The sequence below is a fragment of the Mycteria americana genome, chromosome 5, assembly GCF_035582795.1.
Source record: "Mycteria americana isolate JAX WOST 10 ecotype Jacksonville Zoo and Gardens chromosome 5, USCA_MyAme_1.0, whole genome shotgun sequence".
Lineage (NCBI taxonomy): Eukaryota > Metazoa > Chordata > Aves > Ciconiiformes > Ciconiidae > Mycteria > Mycteria americana.
The window spans coordinates 16,821,517-16,846,589 of NC_134369.1; the positions used below are offsets into that span (position 1 = coordinate 16,821,517).

The following is a 25,073-nucleotide window of genomic DNA, read 5'->3' on the forward strand; positions in this document are numbered from 1 at the left end:
GGATCGATGGGCTGAGGTCAATTGTATGAGGTTTAACAAGGCCAAATGCAAGGTCCTGCACTTGGGCCACAGCAACCGCATGCAACAGTACAGGCTTGGGGAAAAGTGGCTGGAAAGCTGCCTGGCAGAGAAGGACCTGGGAGTGTTGGTTGACAGCCACCTGAATATGAGCCAGCAGTGTGCCCAGGTGGCCAAGAAGGCCAATGGCATCCTGGCTTGTATCGGAAATAGCGTGGCCAGGAGGACTAGGGCAGTGATCTTGCCCCTGTACTCGGCACTGGTGAGGCCGCACCTCAAATACGGTGTTTAGTTTTGGGCCCCTCACTACAAGAAGGACATGGAGGTGCTGGAGCATGTCCAAAGAAGGGCAACAAAGCTGGTGAAGGTCCTATAAGGAGCAGCCAAGGGAGCTGGGACTGTTTAGCCTGGAGAAAAGGAATCTGAGGGGAGACCTTATTGCTCTCTACAACTACCTGAAAGGAGGTTGTAGCGAGGTGGGTGTCAGTCTCTTCTCCCAAGTAACAAGTGATAGGACGAGAGGAAACAGCCTCAAGTTGCACCAGGGGAGGTTTAGATTGGATATTAGGACAAATTTCTTCACTGAAAGGGTTGTCAAGCATTGGAACAGGCTGCCCAGGGAAGCAGTTAAGTCACCATCCCTGGAGGTATTTAAAAGCCATGTAGATGTGGTGCTTAGGGATGTGGTTTAGTGGTGGGCTTGGCAGTGCTAGGTTAACGGTTGGACCTGATGGTCTTAAAGGCCTTTTCCAACCTAAACGATTCTATGATTCTAAGAAATGTTTTCGTAGGATGTTGTGCTTTTCATCCTCACCCTTAACTGATCCTCATCAGCGCCCATTCTTTATTCTTTTGTATCATAAAGGTGTCTTTTGGACTATTTCCATTGTACACAATCTTACTGTAAAATAACTCTCAAATCCTTCAAGACAGACAACTGCTGCTTTTTCTGCCTTGATTACCGATTCCTACAGGAGAGACAACCAACCAGGCTTTGCAGCACCACTAGTGCTCCTTCAAAGCAAGTTATGTTATTCTGCTACTAGCGATGGTCCTAGTCAATGATGGTTGGTCCAAAAAGATGAAGGTTGAGAGGCTGGTGGCTGATGATAAGATATGAACTTGTTAGTGTCTTTGGTTTAGTTGTTATTTTCTGCATGAATGCTTGTATCAAGTGACTTTCAGGCATGCTTTTCAATTATGACAGGGCAGTACCGTTATTGCATGTTAGTACTATTAGTCTATGTGAAGGACAGACCAGGTGCATTCTTCTGGCCTCAGACTCCAAGTGCAAGTATATTCTCTTCAGGCAGCGGCTCTGTAAAATGGCTTGCTTCCTTTCCAGCACTCTGCTTAATGGCACAAGGAGCACCACTGCAGTATAGGTGATATTAATTTTGAATGGTAACGAGCAGCTGTCTTGCATTGCTGTGCTTAACAATGTCAACTTTAGTTTGTGGTGCTTCTCAAGTTGATCCAAACCCTCTGAGGGCAACTGCTGAAAGAGAGGTTATTGCTTAGGTCATTTAAAACAGAGCTAATTTGTGGCTTATAACACTGAAGGTGTAAATTAGGCTACTTTGGGAAAAGATATAACCGATCTTTAAAAAAAGGTTTTTAAAAGCCATGTAGATGTGGTGCTTAGGGACATGGTTTAGTAGTGGACTTGGCAGTACTAGGTTAATGGCTGGACTTGAACTTAAGGGTCTTTTCCAACCTAAATGATTCTATGATTCTAATTCCACTGCCCTGAGGTTTGTTGAAATATCACAACTGATGTCTATAGTCACGTTGCACAAATAGATACGGGGAATTTAGAAATACCATGCTTATAGTTTAACAGTGAGTTCATTTAACAAGTTCTTCTGTTAATAAGCATTCTTAACCATTAATCCACTCCTGAAAAGTATTCCCCTCCCATTTTAAGACTTGGCTCAATTAATGCATTTCAAATGGGCAAGACCAGTCCATATAATTTAAGAGACAAAAAAAAAAAAGGTATCACAACAAGCACTTTTACAGTAACTTGAAAAAGTCAATCTCATTTACAGGAAAAATTAAACAAGTTTTAAACAATATTAAACAGTATTTCTCAGGAATGGCTTCTCATGTTTGCAAAAACCAAAAAATTTTATACACCATAATTTAATACTTAAGGCTCATATCCTTAACACTGAAGTCATATAGGTTCAGAAAATAAATTCAGGAATTTTCATCTCAGAAATCTGTGAGCTTAATTTCAAGATAAATACTGGATTGTTTTAAGTTCTAGAGTTCAAAACTCATCTCCAAAGGAATAGGGAAGAACCGTCAACAGTTCCCAGTCAGACACCTGCCAGATGGAGACTGGCTCAATATAATTGAAATTTTAGACAGGAGTTCATTTCTTTAAGAGCCTGTTAAGTTTAAGAGGCACTTTAACATACAATCATTACAGTAAAAAATGTTCCCAAAGTTTTCCAAGTTGTTTTCTATGCTTGCTGAGACCACAAAAACCGGTCGCATCTTTCCAACATGGACTGAATCAGCGCTCTGCAATTAAAGCAAAGGGGAGGGGGAAAATTCAAACAGTAAGAAAAGCTAACAACAGAAAGAACAACAGAGTTTTGGTTTGCTTTTTAAATAAAAGTTTGTCAAACGTGATTGTATTTCAGAAGTAACATCATGACATCACCATGCATGCATTCTCTGGGATAGGTGAGATCAGAGTCTGTACAGGACTCAGCAAGACATGTATCTTCTTCAGAGAATCTCCTTCACATACATCTTTAATGTATGATTTCCTGTTTCTTCATTTTCCATTTTAAAATGCCTATCTTGCACAATACATAGCTCTTAAATAATAGAAAAGCTTTCAGCTGAGTTTAAAATCCAAGGTAAAAATGTGAAGTATTTTATTTTTTTGTTATTTGAAAAGAAAGTTTAAAGCACCAAGAAGATCAAGGTGCATACATAGATCTGTTGACATGTCATCTTACCTTTGCCTTTTCTCAGCAATTCTCAGTATCTCACAGACACCAGTAAATCTCTCAGACAATTCTAGTGTCAAGCCACACTCCTGCAAGAGAGGCAAGGCACGATTTGGGCCAATGGCCTTTGCCAGTAAGAGAGCTACATTTTCCACAGTGATGCAGTCTGGGCAGCTTGGGCTGCCATTGCTGACAGCATTCCCGTTCTGTGGGCCATGGTGGTGGAAAGCTGTGCTGTGATTTTGTGCAAGATGCAGAAGAAACTTCCATTCTTCTATGGTCTCTGGAATGGAACCTAGATGTAAAATGAGTTTGTTACATTATTGTAAAACAAGGATTATTCTAAACCTACTATTTTAAAAATATCTGTACTTAAAAGGGAAGCTAGCTGTTCTGTTTTTCTCTGTGAAGATTTAAGAAAACCAAGCATTATCAACAAGGAAATTGTGTACAGAAGTGTACTGCCTTGACTGACTCAGTGTAAAGATTCAGTGGTGAGCTACACACAAAGCTTCACAATAGTTCAGTATTTAAGGCTTTGGATTACGTCAACAGACAAAGAATTGTTTTGTCCATCTTAGGGCTACTGGGAATCTTCTTCTAAGTTCTGCCACGTGATACAATCCTTTGCTCGTCGTAACTTTGTGCATGTGCACGTGTAGTGGGGGGAGTTTTGTGCTGTGCAGGGAGGCTAGCTATTCCTCTACCTACAACTCCAAGTCTAGCTTTTACTCCCAACTGATAAACAACTCTACATTCTTGAACTTTTAAGCATTTTCTAGTACAACTGATTTCACAAAGCACAGTGTGAAGATACAAGAGTGTAACACCCATTTATGTGTTTCAAATATGCTGCATTACACACAGGGCTACCAAAACACTTCAAAAAATAAAAGTTCAACTCTACTTTGGACAAACTGAGTCAGTATATAATCAGGGCAGTTCCTATATTACAGAAGTATGTTTACACAGCTTAAGAGTCACTAACCATCTTCTCCATTCAACAGGCTCAAATCATCCAAATGAGCAATATTAGTAAAGGCTTCTATTCTTCTATCCAGCTCCAGACAGAGAAAAAGATATCCGGGCCAAAATCTTGAATAAGAGAGTAAAGATTTCCAGGAATCAAATACTCAGTCTAAACTAAAGTCAACAATAATGAAATGCTCATTTAAATATCAGTGAAGACAGAAGCAACAGAATTTCTTGAATGCCAGAAATCACTGCAGAGTGGGGACATGGGGAATACCCCTTAGCCAAAAGGGGTATTTGGTACATTAAATTGGACACGCAATATTCCTCCTCAAAACAGGAAAGGTTTTTAAATAAAACCTGTCCAATTAAGGAGCAGATGGGTGGTTTTCATTTGTATCTTTTTGGGGTCAGAATACCAAATAACCAAGTATCAAGAATTCCCAAGTCATCTTCTTACCCATGTGATTTACAGATGTCAGCCATCTTCTCTTTTGTAACAAAATCAGCTGGGAGTTTAATCAAAAGCAGAATGAGCTGGCTGTAGCCCCAAGTAAACAAATGCGATCGTGGCCTAGAAGATGAGAAATTCAGTTTTAGAGCCTAAATGGTTTTCTTCGGAACGTTATGTTCTCTCTACAAGAAAGGCAGGTATATGAAAACAGAGAAGAAAAAACAAATGAAACACTGTGGAGTCTCAGTAGAGCAGTCACTCTGAAAAGCATTACAGATAAAGTTATTTAATCCTTCAGTTGCTTCTGCTGAACTCTGCAATATGCAAAATGCTCAAAGGATTCAGTGACACCCGAACTGTCATACAAAATCTAAGCCAAAAGCCTACAGACCCATTAAAGCTTTTTGCTGCACTCAGGACCTTGGGTGACCCCTACTTTACCTGGGATTTCCTTCCACATCCACTGTATTTGCTCTTTGTGGTGCATCATGAGAAACTGCCAAGCACAACCAATCCAGTCGTACAGATTCAGGCTGCAGAAGAGATCTAAGGAGAGATGACCTAGAGAACAAAACACACAGAAAAAAACTACCCGTTTTAAACATACCAGATATGGAGAAGTAGAGATTGTGTGCAGAAAGAAAACCACCCAACATATAGATGTAAAACTAAATATATAAAAGCCTAGAATGATTTATGTTTCTAGAAACTGAGGGGACCACAGAAAACCATAAACTTTGTAGGCTGGGTTCCCCCAGCTTTTTTTTTTTTTTTTTTAAATGCTGTCTAACCTTGGTATACTGAACTACAGGCACAGGAAAAAAAATAGTCAGTTCCACTGAAAGTATTATTTAGGAAAACCCTGTTAAAACTAACATCTAATCTAACAAAAAATCACAGTCTGAGAGACCAACTAAAACTGGAAAATGAGTTGGAATCTAATGCTAAAGAACATCAAGCAGATAGATACAGAAACAGTAAAAGCGTCCCCAAAAACCAAAACAAAAAACCCACACACACAGCTACATGACAAAGAGAGCAGACAGATGAAAAAGATTCTATATTCCCTTTACCTTTTATCCTCTGGCTTTGATTTCACCAGACTATCTAAATATGCTAAAAAGTGAGCTGGATCATTCCTGCAAAGCTGTTTGATATCAGAAGGCAAAATAGAGGGGTGGAACTTGATCAAGGGCCGAAGAGCTGTTTCCCCAAATTTTTCATAAAGCCTGGAGAGAGAGGATAAAAACTATTTTCAGTACCAAACAGCAAAATTATTGTTTTTCCAAGATCTCTTGCAAGTTCAAGATAGTACTGAAAGGTGATCTCTTTAAAAGATTCCCAGAAAGCTTCATGAAATGTTAAGTAAGCCAATTCCTGCTAGCAAGTTCACAACACTGAAGAAGAGAAAAGAAGGACTTGGCTACAAACCTTTGAGCATGTACCAGTAACAGCGGGCTATCATCCCAAGGCCCCAGGTCATGCAGCTGTTTCAGTATTTTCAACATATCTTCATTTTCCATTGCTAAAGCCACTGGACTGTGACAAGTTAGTTCTGAAATAAATCAGCGCACAAGTTACAAGATATGGGCACGGTTTTTTTCTTAATACACACACGGCTGTTGTTAAGCATAAGGACAAAAGTTACCAGTACTTTCATGGAACTCTCTAGCTAACAGTAGTAACAAGTGAACAGATCCTACTTATTCATTTCATAGAAGTCAACATCATTAATCTGTGCTTACAGCAAGTTACAGTTATAAAATGATACAATTAAGGCATAGAATAATATTCTTGATATATTTTACTTTTCTTTAGACTTCTGAGGAGGCAATTTCTCTCATGACAAAAAAGATAGCCCATTGCAGGACATATGGCTTGCTGAACATAATGCAGATCTGCATCAGTTTTCATATAGTACAATTTGCTTCTATTAATAAATAAAAACTTCAGCTTGGCCACTGACTTCACAGAATGCAGAATTCAACACAAACCTTCATCCTAATAAAATATGAGTATTAATCTACAAGCACGAGTGCAGTCCAACTGAGGACAAACTGGGAATGCACGCATTACTTTCAGTTCTAGGGCTCTCAGAATCCAAATAGTGAACAGATTCCCAAAAACCCAAATACCAGATACCAACCCTCAAAGCAAGATTCTGTTGTTTGACTGCTCTCTGTTGGCGCCAAATCAATGCTAAGACTTTAATTCACTCTTAAAAAGAAATGCATAAAGCAGAAGCTGAATGCAGAGAACAGATGAAGTTCTGTTTTCCAATATAATCAGGAAGCTTTGGTTCAGTAAGGCTAAAGAGGCACCAAAAAGATCAGAAAGGATTTCTGTGGAAAAAGGAAGTCTCATGTGATCACAAGCCACTCATTTGTATGGAACCATCTATTCCACTCAGCTCTGTTTCACATTAACCACATTTCTCTACAAGTCAAATCTTCCATTTCCAGTGCAAATACTGAAGCCCCTCCCCTAGCTTTTGCCTTGTTTCTATAGACATATGATTCTAATTAAGACGCTTTTGCTCTTTGAATCACATGTATTTTTTTTTTTAAATAGGTCTGGTCTGTAATCACTACAGTGTTCAACCAACAAGCTCCATATAAATTAAAAAGTTCAGAATTGCAAAGTGGGGGGAGGGGAGGAACAGTCTCTCCAAGGAGCCAGCAGTTCTTCATAAGTTAGCCTTTGGGGGAAAAACAAACAACCAAACAACCCCAAAACAGAGCATAAACTCCCACACACCAACCATCCTCACCCTCCCACACTACACCTGCAGAAGGAAAATTTGCAGACACAAATGGGAGTGTCTTCAAGCTTTTTTTTTTTTCTCCCAAACAGTCCTACTGTCAGTTTACTAGTAATAAAATTTTCATTAGTTACCTTTCAATCCTGCGATGTATGTTTCCCATACATAAGGACTGGTTGAATACATGGTTATAATACACTGCTTTAGTCTTTTTAAATCCAAAAGAAAGAAGTAGCTTCGCATAAACCTACAAGCCAAGGTCCACAAAGCTGCTAGTGGCAGACTTCCATCAAAGCTCTCCTCTACCTCACCGTTTCCACAAGAAAATACACACAGCTCAAAACACAGTGTTGTCAACTCAACGAGATCTTTCTGAATATCCAGTTCTATGACACAAGGAGGAGACACTTGAAAGCAGCAGTCCAAAGGTGCCTTCAAATCAGTACTATTTTCACACATGGGTTTGCTTACACAGGTTTCATCAGTATTTTCCTTTTCAGTGCAGTCTTCCAAGATACCACTCTGTTCTTTGTCTGCTGGGTCTCCATCAGTTAGATCCAGTCGTAGGTCTTCCTCCAGGACCGCACTCTCTTCTTCAGGACACACAGTCTTGCTTTTCTTAACAGAGGAAGCAGAATGCTCTTTGCTGCCGAACTTTTCTTCTAGATAGATAAGCCATTCCTGTAAAATCCTTCTCATACACTGGGGTTCTAACAAAACCAGGGGATCCTGGAGTTTAGCTCTGTAGCATAAAAAAGAAGTTTGCTAAGTTGCTTGACAGTTATAAGATGCCACAAGTGAAGTATTATATATGTTTTGTGTAACTCAAAGTATATTCCTAAACTTGATTTACAGTTGGTCGTTGTTTTTTGTGGTTTTGAGTGCATCAAACAGAATTTAGGCTACTTAGGCTGTCTACATTTGATATTAGTACATTCTGAGTTCCTCAAGATTTCTTTCAGAATGGATTTTTGTTTGTTAGGTTGTTTTGTTTGTTTGGGTTTGTTTGTTTGTTTTTTTAAAAACTATGCTTGTAGTTAGGACAAAAGAATAATGCTGGAGCACCTAAATAAGCTTTTAATGGGTTTTGCTTAGTTTTAAATAGGGGAAACAAATCATTAACCAAATGAGATCCTTTCAGATTATGTTAATAGACATTTACAGCATTAGTCTTACAGGTATGTAATGAATTTTTTTTTTTTTTAAAGTAATTTAAAAAAAGAAATCAATCATTTTTCTACCAGAGCCCAATATATCTATACACTAAAAAGTTTCCCTGCTTACATAGCTTCTGCTGTTGCAGCCTTGAGATCTCTTAGATGGTCCTCCTCTGGAAGCTGGCAGCTCTGTGGTTCTAACCTAGAAAAATACATTAATTTCAAGTCTTATCTGAAGTATTATCTTTAGTAATTTAAGTGAAGATTTCCTCACAAATTTGAGGAAATTTGTGAGGAAACAACATTAATTCCTTTACTAAAAAAATACAAAGCTTTCATTTCTAAAGAAGGAACAGCTCAACAGACATTATGGATGAATTTGGCATGAAGAGGAACCGATGATACTATTTTTGTGGCCTCCTATAACGGCTTGTACTCCAACTACAGTAAATTTCTGAATGTACTGAATAAAAATCAGTATCATGCCACTATATGAAAGTTAGCCCGAAATGGTAAGTTAGCAAATCACTGGAATATGAAATAACTTAGCTCTGTATTAATTGGACAACCATTAAAAGTTCAATGTTTTATAGCTACTATTATTAAAAAAAAAAAAAGTTTTTAGGGAGATAAAAGTGTTTACTCCCCACTCAGAAACCACAGGAAATGAACTGTTGGACTCATGTCCATAACTACAACAAGCATCACAGATCAGCAATTCTCATGTAGCGTAATACACTACGTTCTTGCTCTTCAGTTATTACAGCACTGTGGAGACTGCATGCTCCACTACCCAGAAGTGTTCATTGCCTAATCAGCTTCTAGGAATGGAGTCAGGGAGAACCAGTGAAACCCACCATAGTAATGAAGGCAGCTGGAAAAACCTAACACTGAGCTCACCATCCTACTTGAAACGGTAGTTTTTCCTTTAGCTATCCTCAGAATCCCCAGCAAATGCAGTTGCTAAGAAAACGTGATTTTGCACTCACTCTTTCTCTTCCTGGGGAGATGCTACCAGATTAACAGTCAGCTCCTGCAGCTGGTCATCATCCTTTGCTTCTTGCCTCCCTCTAGTATCAGGACTTATATGAAGCGTGCCAATCTTTTCAGTAGTTTTGCGTACAAAGCTGGAAACACTAGGATTCAGAAGTTCAAACATTTAAAATTGGAAGTTCAAAACCAAACAAATCAAGCACTTTCTTTCCATTCAAACCATGATTTCAGAAAATTTTGTAATCTGAAGAACTCTTGAGAAAAGGATGAGAGCAGCGATGAGCAACAAGAACAAAAATCACTAAGAAGCTGCTCAAAATTCATACTTCAGTCATGGTCCATATTTCCAGCACAGAATAAAAACCTGAAGTATTTAAGACTTGGGTTTTTTGCTGCTGGAGAAACAGGATCACATACTAACATTAGCGCTTAGATTTTGACATATATGCAAATAAATGCAGATTGGCTACACTGCATTTTAAAGCTTATAAACAGAAGGCATCATTAGGAAATTATGTCCCTCTTGGTGGTAAGAAACAGTTTTACAATACTCCAAATTAATTCTTCAGATTACAAAGCTCACTAAAAATGTCCTTTTCACATCATCACCTTTTCACATCCCTATCCCTTCAGATATCTTATTCAAGAGAAAGCCCAGTGAACATACCAAAACCCAATTTTTTCTACCACTGCCATCAAGAGAACTATGTCATCAAAAGTTGAACAGAAAAATCAGCTTCTTGCTTTCTGGCCAAGAACTAGTTTAAGAGCATCAAGAAAAAAGAAAAAAGCACTTTTACTTGCTTGCCAGAGAATATGGCATCTTTTACTATACCGAGGTATAGCAAAAGTTGAAGGTTGCTGCAGAATAGAGAAAGGATTCAAATGTAGCAAAACAATTGGACTTTAACATGTAGCAGGATTGAAGGTAAACTTTTAAAAATTAACTGTAAGTATGATAGTATTTTATTTAATTATAAATTGAATATAGTGAATACATGAAAATTTAGTTGTCATTATTAGTAGAAACACTTATTACTAGTGAAGTCCTAAAAACTGCTTACAGTTTAGACAGAATTCAAAGCATTGCATGTACTTCTGAAGGTTATTCCGACATCCTCACACTATTGATATCAGCCACAATTTTTTGTTGCAGGACATAGTTCACATACCTAAGTGGATCAAGGGAGGGCTACACAATTTTTCAGACCATCGTTATGGGCCAGCAACATTTTAGCTAAGAAACTAACATATGTCTTTTTTTTTTTTTCAATTTTTTAATTACGTATTTAACACCATCTCCTTTATATTTGTCCCCTCCATTTTTTAAAGCAAGTTTTAAAATAGCAATTTGATTTCTGCATAAAACGGACACTACCATATTTATTTGCACCAGGTATAAGCTACCATTATTCCATAAACACTTGGGGAATTGATTAGATTCACTGAAAGTTGTGGGGGAGGAGATGGCAGACCACATGGTATACTTTGCAAGTGTGTTTCAGCAATATCTAGCATGGTTTGAATATTTTAATGTTTGTCCCCAAGCAACACAGGAAGCGTTCACTCGTTCTTCAGAAATCTAAGTACCAGAAAACCAAAATCCCAAAACAATATTCAGTTAAGTTTGTTTTGAATACAAACCACAACCACAATTACAGGATAACGTTAAACATTCTTAAACATTTAAACATTCTTCGCCATTTAAAAACTAAGGTTGAAATCTTGGCTCCACTGAAGTTAACAGCAGCTCTTCATACCTTCATTAGAGTCAAGATAGAAGCTTTAAATTGTCTAGCAAACTTGACTGTATCTCCAGTGTTTCAGTTCAGATGTTTTTACAGAACAGAGTATGAACCGAACCAGACAATGCTACAAATTCAGAGGACAGAAAAGGGAAAGATGTAATGGATGAGTGAACCTGCTGCAAGTTTTACCTTTCTTTGACAGCTTGGAGAGAGACGAGAGGAGATGGGGAACGAAATGACAAAGGAATACTGAATGGGAGAAATGTCTCATTCCGGTCAGCCTCAACCGTCACAGATGCATGAGATACATTGTCTAACAAATGGAATTGAAATAAAGAGTCATGAAACAGTGGCCTGGCAAAAATGGAACAGTGAAACAAACTGCAAGTCACTAATTCATTAATGGATAACCTGCATGGGGTATTTTCATACTTAATATTCAAGAATGTGGAGAGCCAAAAAAGTGCTATTTGATTTCAAGGGCCATTTTATTACTGACTTTGAACCTGGTATGTCTGCTTTGCTAATAGTCTTTTGGCTCTATAACAAGGTAAATGACGATCAACAACTGTATGAAAACTATCTTCTAAAAGTAGACTTACAGCCCATTTAGGGGACAAAATCTTGGTTTAATCCACTGACAGTTACTAAACATCTAGAAAAATTAAGTATTGTGGCACACATCCATTCACATTGCCTGATTTCCTAAAACCTAAATCAGCTATGAACATACAGAGATGCATAAGCCGTGGTTAAGGTATAAATCACCCTCTTATTTGAAGGGACTTCAAAATGTAATTGAACCCATAGCTCTCTAGCTTTTGATAAGAATCACAGGAAATATAGAATCACTGACTATTTCCCTTCTCACTCTTATATCCCTAACAGTATCTACAATGTGTTTTGATTAATCATTTCCTGGTACAAACACACACTGTATCATTAAGTGATGTAAATGAGACAAAAAGGATCCTTTTAAGTAAGGATGACACTGCATTTTGCAACAGTCGGCACCATGTGCACTGTTGACAGGAAAAGATGCCATGCTGTTACAGAAATTCTACCATCAGAATCCACAGTCTCTCTAGATAGTGCCTAAAGGTCACAACTGATTTTAAGATTGCTTGTAAATAAGACTGCTTTTGTTCATTATGCAGATTAGAAACCTAAAAACTTATGACATCTTACGTAAATGTGAACAGGGAAACACTAAGTCCATTTCTCTTAAATACCCAATTAAGTACTCATGCTTCAAGAAGCATCTAGAACTTCTCTACTTTGAAATAATCAGAAAATTTATTATCTCTTGTTGAACAGATAGAACTTTTCTATCTTCTGACATTCAAAAACTATGTCCCTTCATTTTAGAGTTTTAATATCGGAAATGATACCCTTCCTTCCAAGTCTTCTCACCTGTTGTTTTTATGGTGATGTAGGTAAAGAGGCAAATGTAAACATAAGTGCTACAAGCAGCATGTAGCTTTGTCAGCAGGATAATACTACTAACAAGTAGGGGAGTAAATACTAATTCCTATACCCTCCCTCCCCATTGTGGTTCTCCCACAACAAAGCACCCAAATTCTCTCCATCCTCAACTGGCATCTACTCTCTGCAAAAGCTAGAGAGCCGCTTTCTTATTGGAAAGCCTCTCTACCATACACGGAACTAAGCCAGCTCCTCATCATCCTCTGTTTCTGCATCGCCTCTCCCAATCCCAACCAGAGCAGAGAACCCAGACCCGTTATTGTCTCACTCTAGCTTTTGCCTAGTGACAGGTATTTGTTAGGAAATAAAAAAAAGCTCCCTGGATGGTCTAAATGTTAGCTAATAACAATTTTATCATCCCTATTCTAATGTATACACATATAAGAGATGATCTCCCTTACATATGAAACCATGCAAGAAAGTTAAGAACACTTATAGTAAGCCTACTGTTTTCCCTGAAGAAATATAAAAGACAGAGCCAAGATTAAGATATTATTTCCTGGAACTAATATTACTGGAAGGATAACGTCAGCAAACAAATCTAATTTGAAGCTCAATTAACACTGGCATAGTTAGCTGAGAAAATCTTAGCATTAATGCTGAATTGCACAGAGAGGAGGGGGATGGAAATTTGAGTGAAGTCCTAGCTTGGTAAAAGCCCTCTGGACCTTCTGTTTTGTTTCTCTGGGTTGTGTTTGTTTTTAAGCTTGGATTTCTGTGGAGCCAGCATTTCACCCCAATGTTTCAAGAAGGAGTTTGACTGGAAGGTGGGGTGACTGTGTTCCCATTAAGCAAATTAGAGGATTTAATCATGGATAACTTGATAGTGGGAAATAAGAACACAGAGCCAACCCAATCGAATTCTTGTAGAATAAATAAAAATTGCATCCAAAACATATTTTCCTTAAGAAATATTACCAAGTTCTACTTGCTCATCTTCCTGGTGGGCAGGAAATTCTTTAAGTCTCTCATCTTCTGAGAACGTTTGACTGTGGAGAGAACATGAATCTTCATCTGACTGACTGCCTCTTCGACTGATAACACGATATATTCCGGAGTCTAAGACACTGAAGCTTTCCTGTCAGACAAGGGAGAGGAGTCAGACGTGCGAGTTGTACTTCCTTGTTAAACTTCCTGCAATGAACTCAAACAACCATACCCACACAAATAACCTCAACAGCACTTCCTAATTCACCGTTTGGAAAAGCCCTATATAACAGCATATTTTTGACATATCCAGAATGGAAAAGTACACACATGCCAATAAGTGTGCAGTCCAGTGACTTTATAAAGATGTATATGCTGCAATTGCTTTTAGGAAAACAGCCTGCAGAACAACTGGTATACTTGGTACAAGACAAAAACCATCTCTGCTTTAGTCCTGCATCCGAGACTGGCACTTCACCCCTTTGTACCTGTGTACCCAAGAGTCCGTATTCTTTTTGCTGGTTAACCATACCCAGCTAGCACCATTACGGACCCTACAAAATTATTTAATTTCAGGATACATGTACATTCTTTTGCTCATGGTAAGTCTATGTAGTTTACTTTCCCATTTGATAATGAAAAAAACTTGTCTACCACATCAAGATGGAATTTACATTACTTTGTTTTTTAAACACTGTTAGAGTGAAAGCAGCAGCTGATACTGTATTAACTATGAAATATTTCCCCTTTCTTGAAAAGCTGCTGGGAAGCCAAGACAATACCAAGCAGCTGTACGTGTAAAAGAATATTAGAAATATGCTTTGATTTTTTTTCCTTAGAGTTTTCTGTTTAAGCTTGATAGAGTGAGACAATTTTTTAAACAGGACTAGGATAGTTCTGAGCATTCAGACATTCAGCTTTCACCACATGAAACGACAGTTACAATCAAGATGACCTTTAGTGAAGCATGTTAAGACACTAAACTCAGCTGTGGAGAAAGCCTTCTTCATATCAATCTTTGTCCACATCTCAACCATTAGCCACAAATAATACTGGAAAACAGGCGGAGGTCTAAGAACTTACAGAATGCAAGTAGCAGTATTTCATACTTCTCTACCCCACCTAATTTTAGAAAGTAGCATTATCAGCTATAGTAGACATAGTAAAAATGAAAGCCTCATCTTCGAAGTGAGCAACGAGGTGATTTTAAGCCATAAAGATAAAATCTGCAGGTAACATTTTTGGCACTACCGATACACTTACATGAGATGAAATACTGCTCCTTCTACTGCTGCACGCAGAATCTAGAGGTTCCAACTTTGAAATTAGTTCTTCCAGCTGCACAACAAGATCTTGTTGGGTTGAGACATCCAGCTGAGACTTCAAGTGCTCCAGCTTGTCTAGAGGCAAATTTTTTCTTGCCTAAAAGTACACAGTGAAACAGAAACATTATTATTTCTAATGCACATGTGAAAAGAAAAAGTTACCACATATGCAGGCTAATTTCCATCCTAAAAGTATGTATATAAGACTTTTTAAAAACTCCAAGAACATGAATCTGAGAAACCTATGGTACTTAATGGAAAGGAGAGGAAACAGTGTGAAGTTGCATTGCAGATTTACAAAGAGGTATTTACTTACTCTGCAAGAAATTATTGAATTTTGGAAGAGACAACAGACCCTGGCAGCAAGTGTCCAGAACCCTCTTCTTATCAGACGCTCTATGCAGCGGTCTACCAGCAGAAGGGAGAGGTGCACAACTTTTCCATTTGTATGCAGACAGAACAACTCACTTTTGTAAACTGCAATATCCTGAATATCTGCAAAACCAGATGCACAGAAATATCTAAAGGACTGAAATCGTTAGTCAAGATTCCTTTCTGTTCCTGAAAGAAGGTGAAAACATATTGCCCATCTGACTGCAAATGCCTGCAAAAGGCTAATACACTGTAGCAGGAATGGCATGGGGAACACCAACACTGAAGAGTGGTAAGCTGGCATCTAACAACTATAAAGCACAGTTACAAGTATCAAAACTTTCCAGAGTTGCATTTCTAGAAAGCATTCAAAAAGTGCACTAAAGTTACTGAAAAGTTTCCTTTTCCTCTGAAGGAGGATGAAAAACTAAAATCTGATAAAGATGAGAAATACATCACTGTTAGCTTTGAAACAGAAGGAAAACATTTACTAGTGGAAAAACACTTTGACCTTTCTGCAGTTTTCAAATGAAATAGTTATGCTACATGCAAACACTCCATAACAAAGGCATTGCAAACTTAACACCAAAAGGGTGGGGAGAGAAGGGGAAGGAAAAGACTGACTGACAGTGACTAACTGTTCTAGGACTATGCCTAAAGCCATACTCCCAAAACCATTTATGAGGCCTCACTCATCTGCCAAATAGGTACATTCCCTGGCTCCAATTTAGACAGGTGTTAGAAAAAACAGGTTTTAAGCTTTCAGCTGCCAGATTATCCTTCATAGGACACCTGACAATAATCCTGAATAAACAGAAATGGGGAAAGGATACTGCAGGTTTTACCTCACTAATACTATAGGTTATTACCTCTCACTATTGGATTACTGTATTTTAAGATTCACTCTACACCACATTTTGTTTCTCAAGCATGTTTTCAGAAGTATGGAGGGAGGGGGTGGCTGGAGGAGGTGGGGAGAGGGTTAATATTCAAGGATATACCTGACAGATGACAAGGAAAAACAGTTTTCTGATCAATGTTCTGCAATCCAGCTGTAGAAATTGAGTCTGAAAAGGCTCCATGTTAGGCAAGGACTTCAGAAGTGACATACTGTCCTGGTTTCAGCTGAGACAGAGTTAATTTTCTTTGTAGTGGCTGGTATGGGGCTATGTTTTGGATTTGTGCTCAAAACAGTGTTGATAATACAGAGATGTTTTAGTTGTTGCTGCACTAGTCAAGGACTTTTCAGCTTCCCATGCTCTGCCAGGTGCAGAAGTTGGGAGGGGACACAGCCAGGATAGTTGATCCAAACTGACCAAAGGGCTATTCCATACCACATGATGTCATGCTCAGTATATAAAGCTGGGCAAGAGGAAGGAAGGGGGGACATTTGGAGTGATGGCGTTTGTCTTCCCAAGTAACCGTTACGCGTGATGGAACCCTGCTTTCCTGGAGATGGCTGAACACCTGCCTGCCCATGGGAAGTGGTGAATGAATTCCTTGCTTTGCTTCGCTTGCGTGCGTGGCTTTTGCTTTACCTATTAAACTGTTTTTATCTCAACCCTCGAGTTTTCTTGCTTTTGCTCTTCCGATTCTCTCCCCCATCCCACCGGGGAGGGAGTGAGCGAGCAGCTGCATGGTGCTTAGTTGCCGGCTGGGGCTAAACCACGACACAGACATAACAGACAATATTACAAAGCAAAGATTCTTAGTTTACCTTTTACTTCACTCCAGAGCAAGACTTGAACGCTTTGGGGAAGAAAAATATAAATGCCTCTTTCTGTCCAGGTCATCACATAGTGCTCACTGCAAGCAAAGCAGACATTAACGGTGCAACAGTTAATTGTGGTAGTCACTGTAAAAAATGCAGGGATAGCATTGGCTTAAGTACAGCAAGCGAGAAGTGAGTTGTTTAGCGTGATACTTGGAAAAGTCTTATGCAAAAAGATGAAATTGATAATATAAATTAGGAGAATATACAACTGTTTTATTTTTAAGTCTACTTTATCAACAAGAAGCTACGCTGACAAATACTCACGTCAAATACAGTAGCTTGGGGAAAGATAAAGATTGTGGAGAGCAGCTGGAACTAGTATAATGAGGATCCAGCCTGTAAAGTAAAATTATCCGTAATTTAAGTATCCGTTACAAGTGTAACTACAACAATATCACTTCCTTAATATAATATTCTTAACCCTGGAAATACAAGGCTGCTTAAATAAACATCGTCTTATGACAGCAGCATTCATTGCAGTAGTCACACAGACATACCTGCAGAATCAAAGCTTTGGCATTTTTTGATAACTCAGATGCTGGTTTCCATTATTAGAGGAGAACGTATTAAGATGACAGCTAGGATTAATGCTTGACTGCATTAGGATATTATTTAATCTTCTCAGTATTAAGGCAGTTCTTTTCAGTTAGTCTAGAAGTCCCAAGCAAGTTTATCACCAATAACACTCATGCTTCTACCTGAGAGTAACAACAGGGAGAGGCGGTGATGAGAGCAGCTGCTTGAACTGATGGGTGCTTTGCACTTCCCCATCAAAGTTCACCTCCCACATCCTTGAGCCAGGTCGTGCGCAATATATTAATGGCTGCTGATTCCCGCTGTTTTTTCCAACAGGGAAGAAACATGCTCCAAATTCTCCATCTCTTTCTTTGTTACCAATTTTCCAGAACTTCTCTCTAGTGGAAAAAACATACTTGTTAAGGCAGCATTAATAAAGACTCTAATTAATTTTATGTTGTTCTTGAAGAATAAAAATACTAAATCTGAGTTGCTGAATTGGTTTTGGTGCTTAAAAAAAAATCTGTAATGCATATTATAAAGCCTGCATAAAGTTTATAAAAGACAGGGTGCAGAAATATTTATTAGTTTAAACAAATGCACAGATCATGAAGGTTTTTCTTTTTTTTTTTCCAGCAGAACCAGTCAATCAACCTGGTGATGGGAAGGTGATGGTGCAAATGATCCCAGAAAGCATTTCCAATCACATGAAAGATAAAAACAGTGATTATGAATAGTCAGCACGGATTTACGAAAGGGAAATCATGTTTATAGCCCTCTACAACAGAGTGACTGGCTTGATAGATGAGAGGAGAGCAGTGGGTGTTGTTTATCTTGACTTCAGTAAGGCTTTTGACACTGCCCCTCCTAACATCTTCACAGAGAAAGTGAGGAAGCATGGGCTAGATAAACAGACATGGAGAAATGCAAAGTCCTGCACTGGGGGAGGAATAACCCCAGGCACCAGGACAGGACAACTGGCTGGAAAGCAGCTTTCTAGAGAAGGGCCTGGGGGTCCTGGTGAACAACAAGCCGACCATGAGCCAGCAATGCGCCCTTTCGGCAAAGAAGGCCAAAAGCCTCCTGTGCTGCATTAAGAAGAGTGCTGCCAGCAGGTTAAGGGAGGTGATCCTTCCCCTCTTCTTGGCACTAGTGAGACGTATCTGGAGTGATGGGTCAGGTTCCAGGCTCCCCAGTACGGACATGGGAGACACGAGACATACTGGAGCAAGTCCAGCAACGGGCCACAAAGATGACTAAGGGATTGCAGCACCTGTCTTACAAGAAGGGGCTGAAAGAGCTGGGCTGGTCAGCCTGGAACAGAGAAGGCTTGGGGTGGAGCTCATCTGATCCCATGTGTATAAATACCTGATGAGGGAGTAAAGACGACAGAGCCAGACTACTCTCAGTGGTGCCCAGTGAAAGGACAAGAGGCAATGGGCACAAATGGAAATACAGGAAATTCAATTTCAACATAACAAAAAGCTCTGTTATTGTGAGGGTGGTGAACCACTGGAAAACATTGCCCAGACAGCTTGTGGAATCTCCATCCTTGGAGATGGCTCAAAACCTAACTGGACACAGTCCCACACAATCTACTCTACCCGACTCTGCTTTGAGCAGTAAAATTGGACTAGATGATCTCCAGAAGTCACTTCAGAAACTGTGTGACTCTGTAAAGTCCAATATTTTACTAGTAAAACATAACTTACCTCTCGGTATCACACAAATAAGTGCGTGTAAGTGAAGATATCAGCAGCCTTCCATCCAAATAATCAAGCTGAACAACCCGAGAATCTACGGTGGTTATAATTTGAACAGGAAACATCACAAAAGTAGCAGCAGCCTACAGTTAAAAAGAAAAAAAGAAAGCAAGCATACAGGGCCTCAGTTCAAAGCAAAGACTATTTCATTAAGTTAAAATCACAAAATTCAGAAAAGACTCATGTATGCTATGAACACACAGCATAAGACAAAGCAGTTCCTTTCTTCTCCCTCCCTTATAAAATAAAGCTTGAATGCTTAGAGGCATAAAAGTCTAAATCCTCCTTTTCCCAAAATCATTATTGAAGGTTTAGGGAAAAAAAAAAAAAAAATTGTATCTCTGTAGCATCCTTCCATTTTTTTATAAAGGGGGGGGGGTGTTAACATTAAGAGGGGGTTTTATTCTTGCTCTTGTAAGCTTTGTGCTTTTGTCAATTCTCTCTCACCAGTACTTTCAGCCAGCAAAAGTTTTATGGAGACAGACCTGAGGGATTACTTGATACAAAAAAAATCTTCCATTGGATTTAGGTGGTTTACATGAACCCACTTTCTCTATTACTCTGCAGCAAATTACCCAAATACTATTTATTATACAAGTGTCTCAGTTTGCATGGGTGGCAGAACAAAGTCATAGACAGACTCCTTATTCATAAGAAACTACTGGGAATTGTACTCAAATTTTCCGAGCAGACAGTCACCATTTTTGACAGTTTAAAGCCCTTTTTTTTTTTTGTTAGAAATGTGTCAATTCCCTACTTCAAACAAAGCGCATTACATGAGAGATTCAATAGTCCAATTCCTTTAACAGGCATGAGCAGACACATATTCCACGGGCCTTGCCCTTCTCTCCTCTCCTTTTCCCTCTCTTTCCACAGTTATATTTTTTTGCTCTTTCTTTAAATGCAATAGTCTTGCTATTTTTAAGTCAATTTTCCATCAAAATCTTTCGTGAGGGCTAGAAAGGACCTGGAGGAACACACCTATTTCCAGGTTGTGCTCGCTCTTACAGACTAAAAGGAGAAGGAAAGGACCTAGTAATGGTAAAACTTAAAGAACACTCAAGGGCTAGAAAGCAGGCTGGTATCATTAATTTGCGTGCCCTTTGCACAAAACATAATGGATGTAAGCTTAACATCCACCTACCGCTTATTTTAACTAATCCACATCTTTAAGAATAAGAGTACCCAGACAAAGCCAAGCAAAATCAGAGCCTGGGATTGCCCTTTCTCAGACCAACAACTGAGCTGAGAACTAAAACACACAGCTGAACCTGTAGCTGGAGTCTAAGGAATCCAACAGGCTCAGAAACACCAAGACTTCTTGGAATTTACAAGTATTGAAGCCCAGGGAAGAAGCTCGGCCAGTTTTTAATTCTGTACATTTGAAAGCATTTTTATGTTGCGTTATTAAAATAGCTAAAAGAGGAGGTGAGGGAAGTTCACAGGTTAGGATTTCTACTGTTGTCTCAAGAGACATGTTCTTCATCCCAACAGTCAAAGCTACCAGAACTTCATCAGCTGACAAGTTTCCTCTGTTCTACTTTACTAAAATAAACAAAAAGATTCCACACATCATCCCCTGGGAACCTCTTCATCTCAGACAAAGTACGCAACATTTTACCTTCCCTTGTTTTGATGTGTTAATCTTGATGGCTGATACTTTTCCCACATGATCTCCTACAAAAACACGAAGGGCAGCTGTATCCCAACATAGAGCTGTGACTTTTCTGCCCTTATGCTCAGAGGAAACATAAATCCGTTCTGGCTTCCCACGACGTTCCTGATTCAGCTCCCAGACTACTACAAGACCTTGGCTACAACAATCAGAAAATAAAATACAATTTGAGAATAAGTCTTCTAATGTTTTATCATTGATAAAGATGCATTACTCCAAAGAAACAGAAAATCTAAGCAAAGTAGTACATCTCAGAGCTGGTTGTGTTTGAGGTTGCATGCTTTCAAGAAGTGTCACATTCTTAATGCTGAAGAATAAGTGTCCTTCCTTGCACTACAATGTATCAGCAGCTTTAGAAGGCTACTCTCACATTTACTGGAATTGCCAATAACGATGCAGAAAAATAAGCATTTAAATGGATTTCAAACAATGTAAGTGGTATTAACTACCAATCTCACTCTGCCAAGTTAATGAAGGTATTTCTTTTGATGCTGAAAGGTCTCAGGAAGACATTTATCATCATAACTTCACTTCATGCATTAGCTCTCCCACAGATGTTCTGTTACAGAAATAATACTTATTCTGGAACAATTATTCCAGAAAAAAAGTTAAGCAAACTGTCTGTGCAAGGAATTCTTCTGTAGGGGCCTGTAACAGTTAAATCCCTGCCCCCCTCGAAATTCTCAGCAGATGTCCAAGTCTGAAACTTAGAAGCTACTTAAAAAAATGTATCTAGAATTTAGGTTTGTAAGTACATCACTCACCTGGTGGCGACAGCAACATAGTCTTCATCATGTAAACAACAGGCAACCCAGGAAACGGCACCTTCCTGAAAGTAAGTATGGGAGTAAGCGCAGGTAAAAGTTGTTCTTGTAGTGCCTTTACCACTACGCAACTTTTATCTCTAAGATATAAACCAGATTCATGTCAACAGCTTTGTTGTGATGTGGGTTTTTCTTGTTTGTTTGGGTTTTGTTTGCAAACACTGAGTTTATTCTAAAAAGATGCAGCTGACAACAACACGACAGCATCAAGAGAAATGACTGCAGTTCATTCTCTGATTTGGAAAACACAGAAATCAGTCTCCTGTCTTCGCACCCATGGAAGCTGTTTTGCCAGAACTAAGCGAGATGCTCCCAACTTTAAAATGGCTGCATTCACGTTACAACAGGAGCAGCGGTGGCTCCCAGGAAATAGCATCTGACTATAGAAACAGCAATCCCTGTTCCATGACCTCTTTCAGCAAAAGCAAGCCAGCCTATCTTGTCTTTGCTTATCCAGGTAGTTCATAGTTTGGACATCCAAACATTGGTAGTTATCTACACGTGAGTTGCTCTAGTTTCATGTTCAAAGTTTTCTTCTAAGTCTTAAATATTCAGGTGACTTTGTTGCTGCTGTTAAAAGTAAGAATTTGAAAAACAAAGGTCTGACCCTCTCAACAAGTAATTTATTTCACACCTCATGAAATCTGTTACACTACACACTCTGGGGATACAGTCCAGTACCACAACCTTTTTTACATAGAGCAGTCCAAAATTTCCACCTTATTTGGGCAATTCAGCAAGCTGAAAATACCTGTTGACTCGTAATAAAAAATTAACTGGAAACAATGTCTCTTTCCCAGTCCCATTTTCCCTGGAAGTTTTTGTATAGAATTCTTTACCTTGTGAGTGAGAAAAAGTCTTTGCTTCCAACCGTCTTTCTGTATAAGGTTCAGTCCTCCTCCTGAACTGCCTAGAGCTAGCCATCTCTTCGACACAGCTATACATGTACACTGAAGGAATAAAAATCATAATGCATAACATGGCTGCTAGTAAGTACTATAACAGTATCTTTTTCTTGCATTATTATGTTATTTTTTAAAGACTTCATTGTTTGCCAGCTGTGTGTACCACCCCTGCAACACTGGCAGCACAGTCATCAAAGATACTAGAACAGCACTCTCTGCGATTGTAGCAAACAGTAGAAGACAGCAACCCTGTCAGGCTGTATTATTTACCCCACAGTTACATTAGGAAGACACACACACAGAGTAACAGGATCCTTTATCTTCGCTACTTCTTCCCAAAGTGTTCCCCCCCACAAGCTAGCATGCACACACCCAAAAAGAACAAGATGAATCCTGTGGGTTAATCAGATAATAAACCAAATAAGGTCACTATTTGAATTTAAAAAAAACAAAACAAAACAACAACAACAAAAAAAACAACAAAAACCACCAAAACAAAAAAAAACCAGACCAACAAAAAAAACCAAACACCACAAACTCACCTTCAGACGACTAGAATCCAGCCTGAGTGCAGAAAGCAATGGATCCAAACATTCAAACTCTGCCAACACATGGTTGTAAGAGTCTGGAATTATTGGCACAGAGGCCATTGATGTACAAGACAAGCACTATTCATTCATGGGTGCATTACAATTTCAGCTTCTAGCTGTACCTGCCAAAAATAAAGTTCTTGATTAGTTCACTTTTCAGTATTACATCTGGTTTTCTGTGTTTAAAGAAACACAGAACGTCTTCCCGTTCAAACAGCATCAGGTTTCAGTTTGCCAAAAAGGCCCAAGGGCTGCAAAATTAGACCCCTGCTTCATTTACAGGAAGTTTTTGTTGAACTTCATTTCAGAAAACTTAACCTATCAGATACCAACCTTAGAAATATTTAAGTTGTAGCTGTAAGATATACTCACATCCACCTATGAAACAAGTTCTGTCTACCTATGGAAAAAGCCTTGTTTTATGGTAAAACGCACTTCCCCCCACAACATGCACCCTTGATTTTAAACTAATTTTCTCAAGGAAAACATTTAGCATCAGCATTTTATACCTATGTTATCTTCTCCCCCCAAACTAAATTTAAGGCGTATTATCCTCGACTGATACCAAATTTAGAATTACCTGCATTTGTGCATTTTTAATACAACTACACATAAACATGTATAAACTATCCTTTCCACAGTACCTCCTTTCCAGCACAAAAGATAGATAACACAGAGCGAGAACCAAGAATTAAATAGTTATTGAAGCTGCAACCTCATATATTTTTCCTAAACAGCACACAGTTTAAAAGAATCTCTTGTTGAGGAATTTTTAAAGTTTAGGCCTCTATGTTGCTTAAAAAACCCCCTCGTTACACTTCATACTCAAGCCTGTGAATTTCTAAATAACTTTTAGTACGCAATCCCATAAATTAAATAACCCCCTCCCAGAAATACTAGCATGTGAAACCTTACATTTCCTTACAAGAAAAGGGAATGCTTACTCTCACCAGGCACTAGAAAAAGGGAAGATACGCATTTAGCAGAGAGACTGAAAATTATTTCTTCAAGACTCTCAAAAACGTCTTAAAAATCTTAAATTATGGGATTTGAGAATGTCTCTGATGACTAAAAAAGGACTGTTTTGTTCCGGATTATTCAGTCCAGACAGACACCCGTTTTACACGCGCCCGTTTTACACGCTCTGTCGTGAGGAAGGTCACAGATAACCTCGATCAAACACAGCAAGCCTAAGATTTTAAGTCCTTTCGTGGAGCTCTGCTCTCGGAAACCAGCAACCGCCTCGGCGTCTGACCTACCTCTAAACACACGCTGCCCACTTGCCAGCCTCCAGCTTGAGGAAAGAACTACAAAGCCATCTTACTTTCTCTCGGATACACGGAGTAAAGCAAAGTACCCCAACAGCTCAGAAGAACCCCCCAACTCCTTCGGAAGCCGCTGTCCGCGGGAAGCAGGCGGGCAGGGGACGCTGCTGGCCCAGCCACGCCCCGCAGACCGAGCCCCGCCGGGCGCGGAGGAGCAACGCCGGCGCCGGGGAACGAACGCTTCCCGCTCGCCTCACGCCGGCTCCCGCACCGGCGCTGCGCTTCACCGGCACGGGCGCGAGGCAGCGCCCGCACCAGCGCTCCGCAAGCGGCGGCGGCGAGAGCTGGACGGGCCGCCGGCCGGGAACCAGGACACAGGAAGTCACGGGGACGGCAGCGACTCCCCGGGGCCGGGCCGAGCCGGCCTCCCCTCCCGCAGGCACCCAACGCGGGCGGGCGGGCAGGCACCCACCGCGGGCAGGCACCGAGCTCCCCGGCGGCGACCCCCAAGCCCCGCCGGGGGGCCGCGGCGCAGCCCCCGGCCGGCGGGGAAGGCGCCGCCCCGTCCCTGCCAGACGCA

General features: G+C 39.7%; 1 protein-coding gene across 2 annotated transcripts; it reads right to left on the reverse strand.

Annotated features, from left to right (window-relative positions):
• Positions 1–624: 624 nt before the first annotated feature.
• On the reverse strand, positions 625–24,927 carry HPS5 (HPS5 biogenesis of lysosomal organelles complex 2 subunit 2). 2 transcript variants are annotated; one of them, XM_075502258.1, is made up of 23 exons: positions 24,488–24,926; positions 23,181–23,350; positions 22,573–22,683; positions 21,674–21,738; positions 20,856–21,048; positions 19,184–19,317; positions 17,654–17,869; positions 17,220–17,291; positions 16,899–16,987; positions 15,126–15,304; positions 14,748–14,906; positions 13,476–13,635; positions 11,262–11,385; positions 9,321–9,467; positions 8,459–8,533; positions 7,309–7,916; positions 5,845–5,968; positions 5,487–5,642; positions 4,855–4,974; positions 4,420–4,533; positions 3,976–4,082; positions 2,997–3,282; positions 628–2,550 (listed from the first exon to the last, which is right to left on the reverse strand). In XM_075502258.1, exons 2-23 carry the CDS (start codon positions 23,286–23,288, stop codon positions 2,490–2,492), a joined length of 3,408 nt encoding a protein of 1,135 aa, XP_075358373.1. In that variant the 5' UTR covers positions 23,289–23,350; positions 24,488–24,926; the 3' UTR covers positions 628–2,489. The 2 variants fall into 2 exon arrangements, 1 of the variants encoding a protein (XP_075358373.1); XR_012775868.1 differs by lacking the exon at positions 3,976–4,082 and having other exon boundaries at positions 625–2,550; positions 24,488–24,927.
• Between the last annotated feature and the right edge of the window lie 146 nt (positions 24,928–25,073).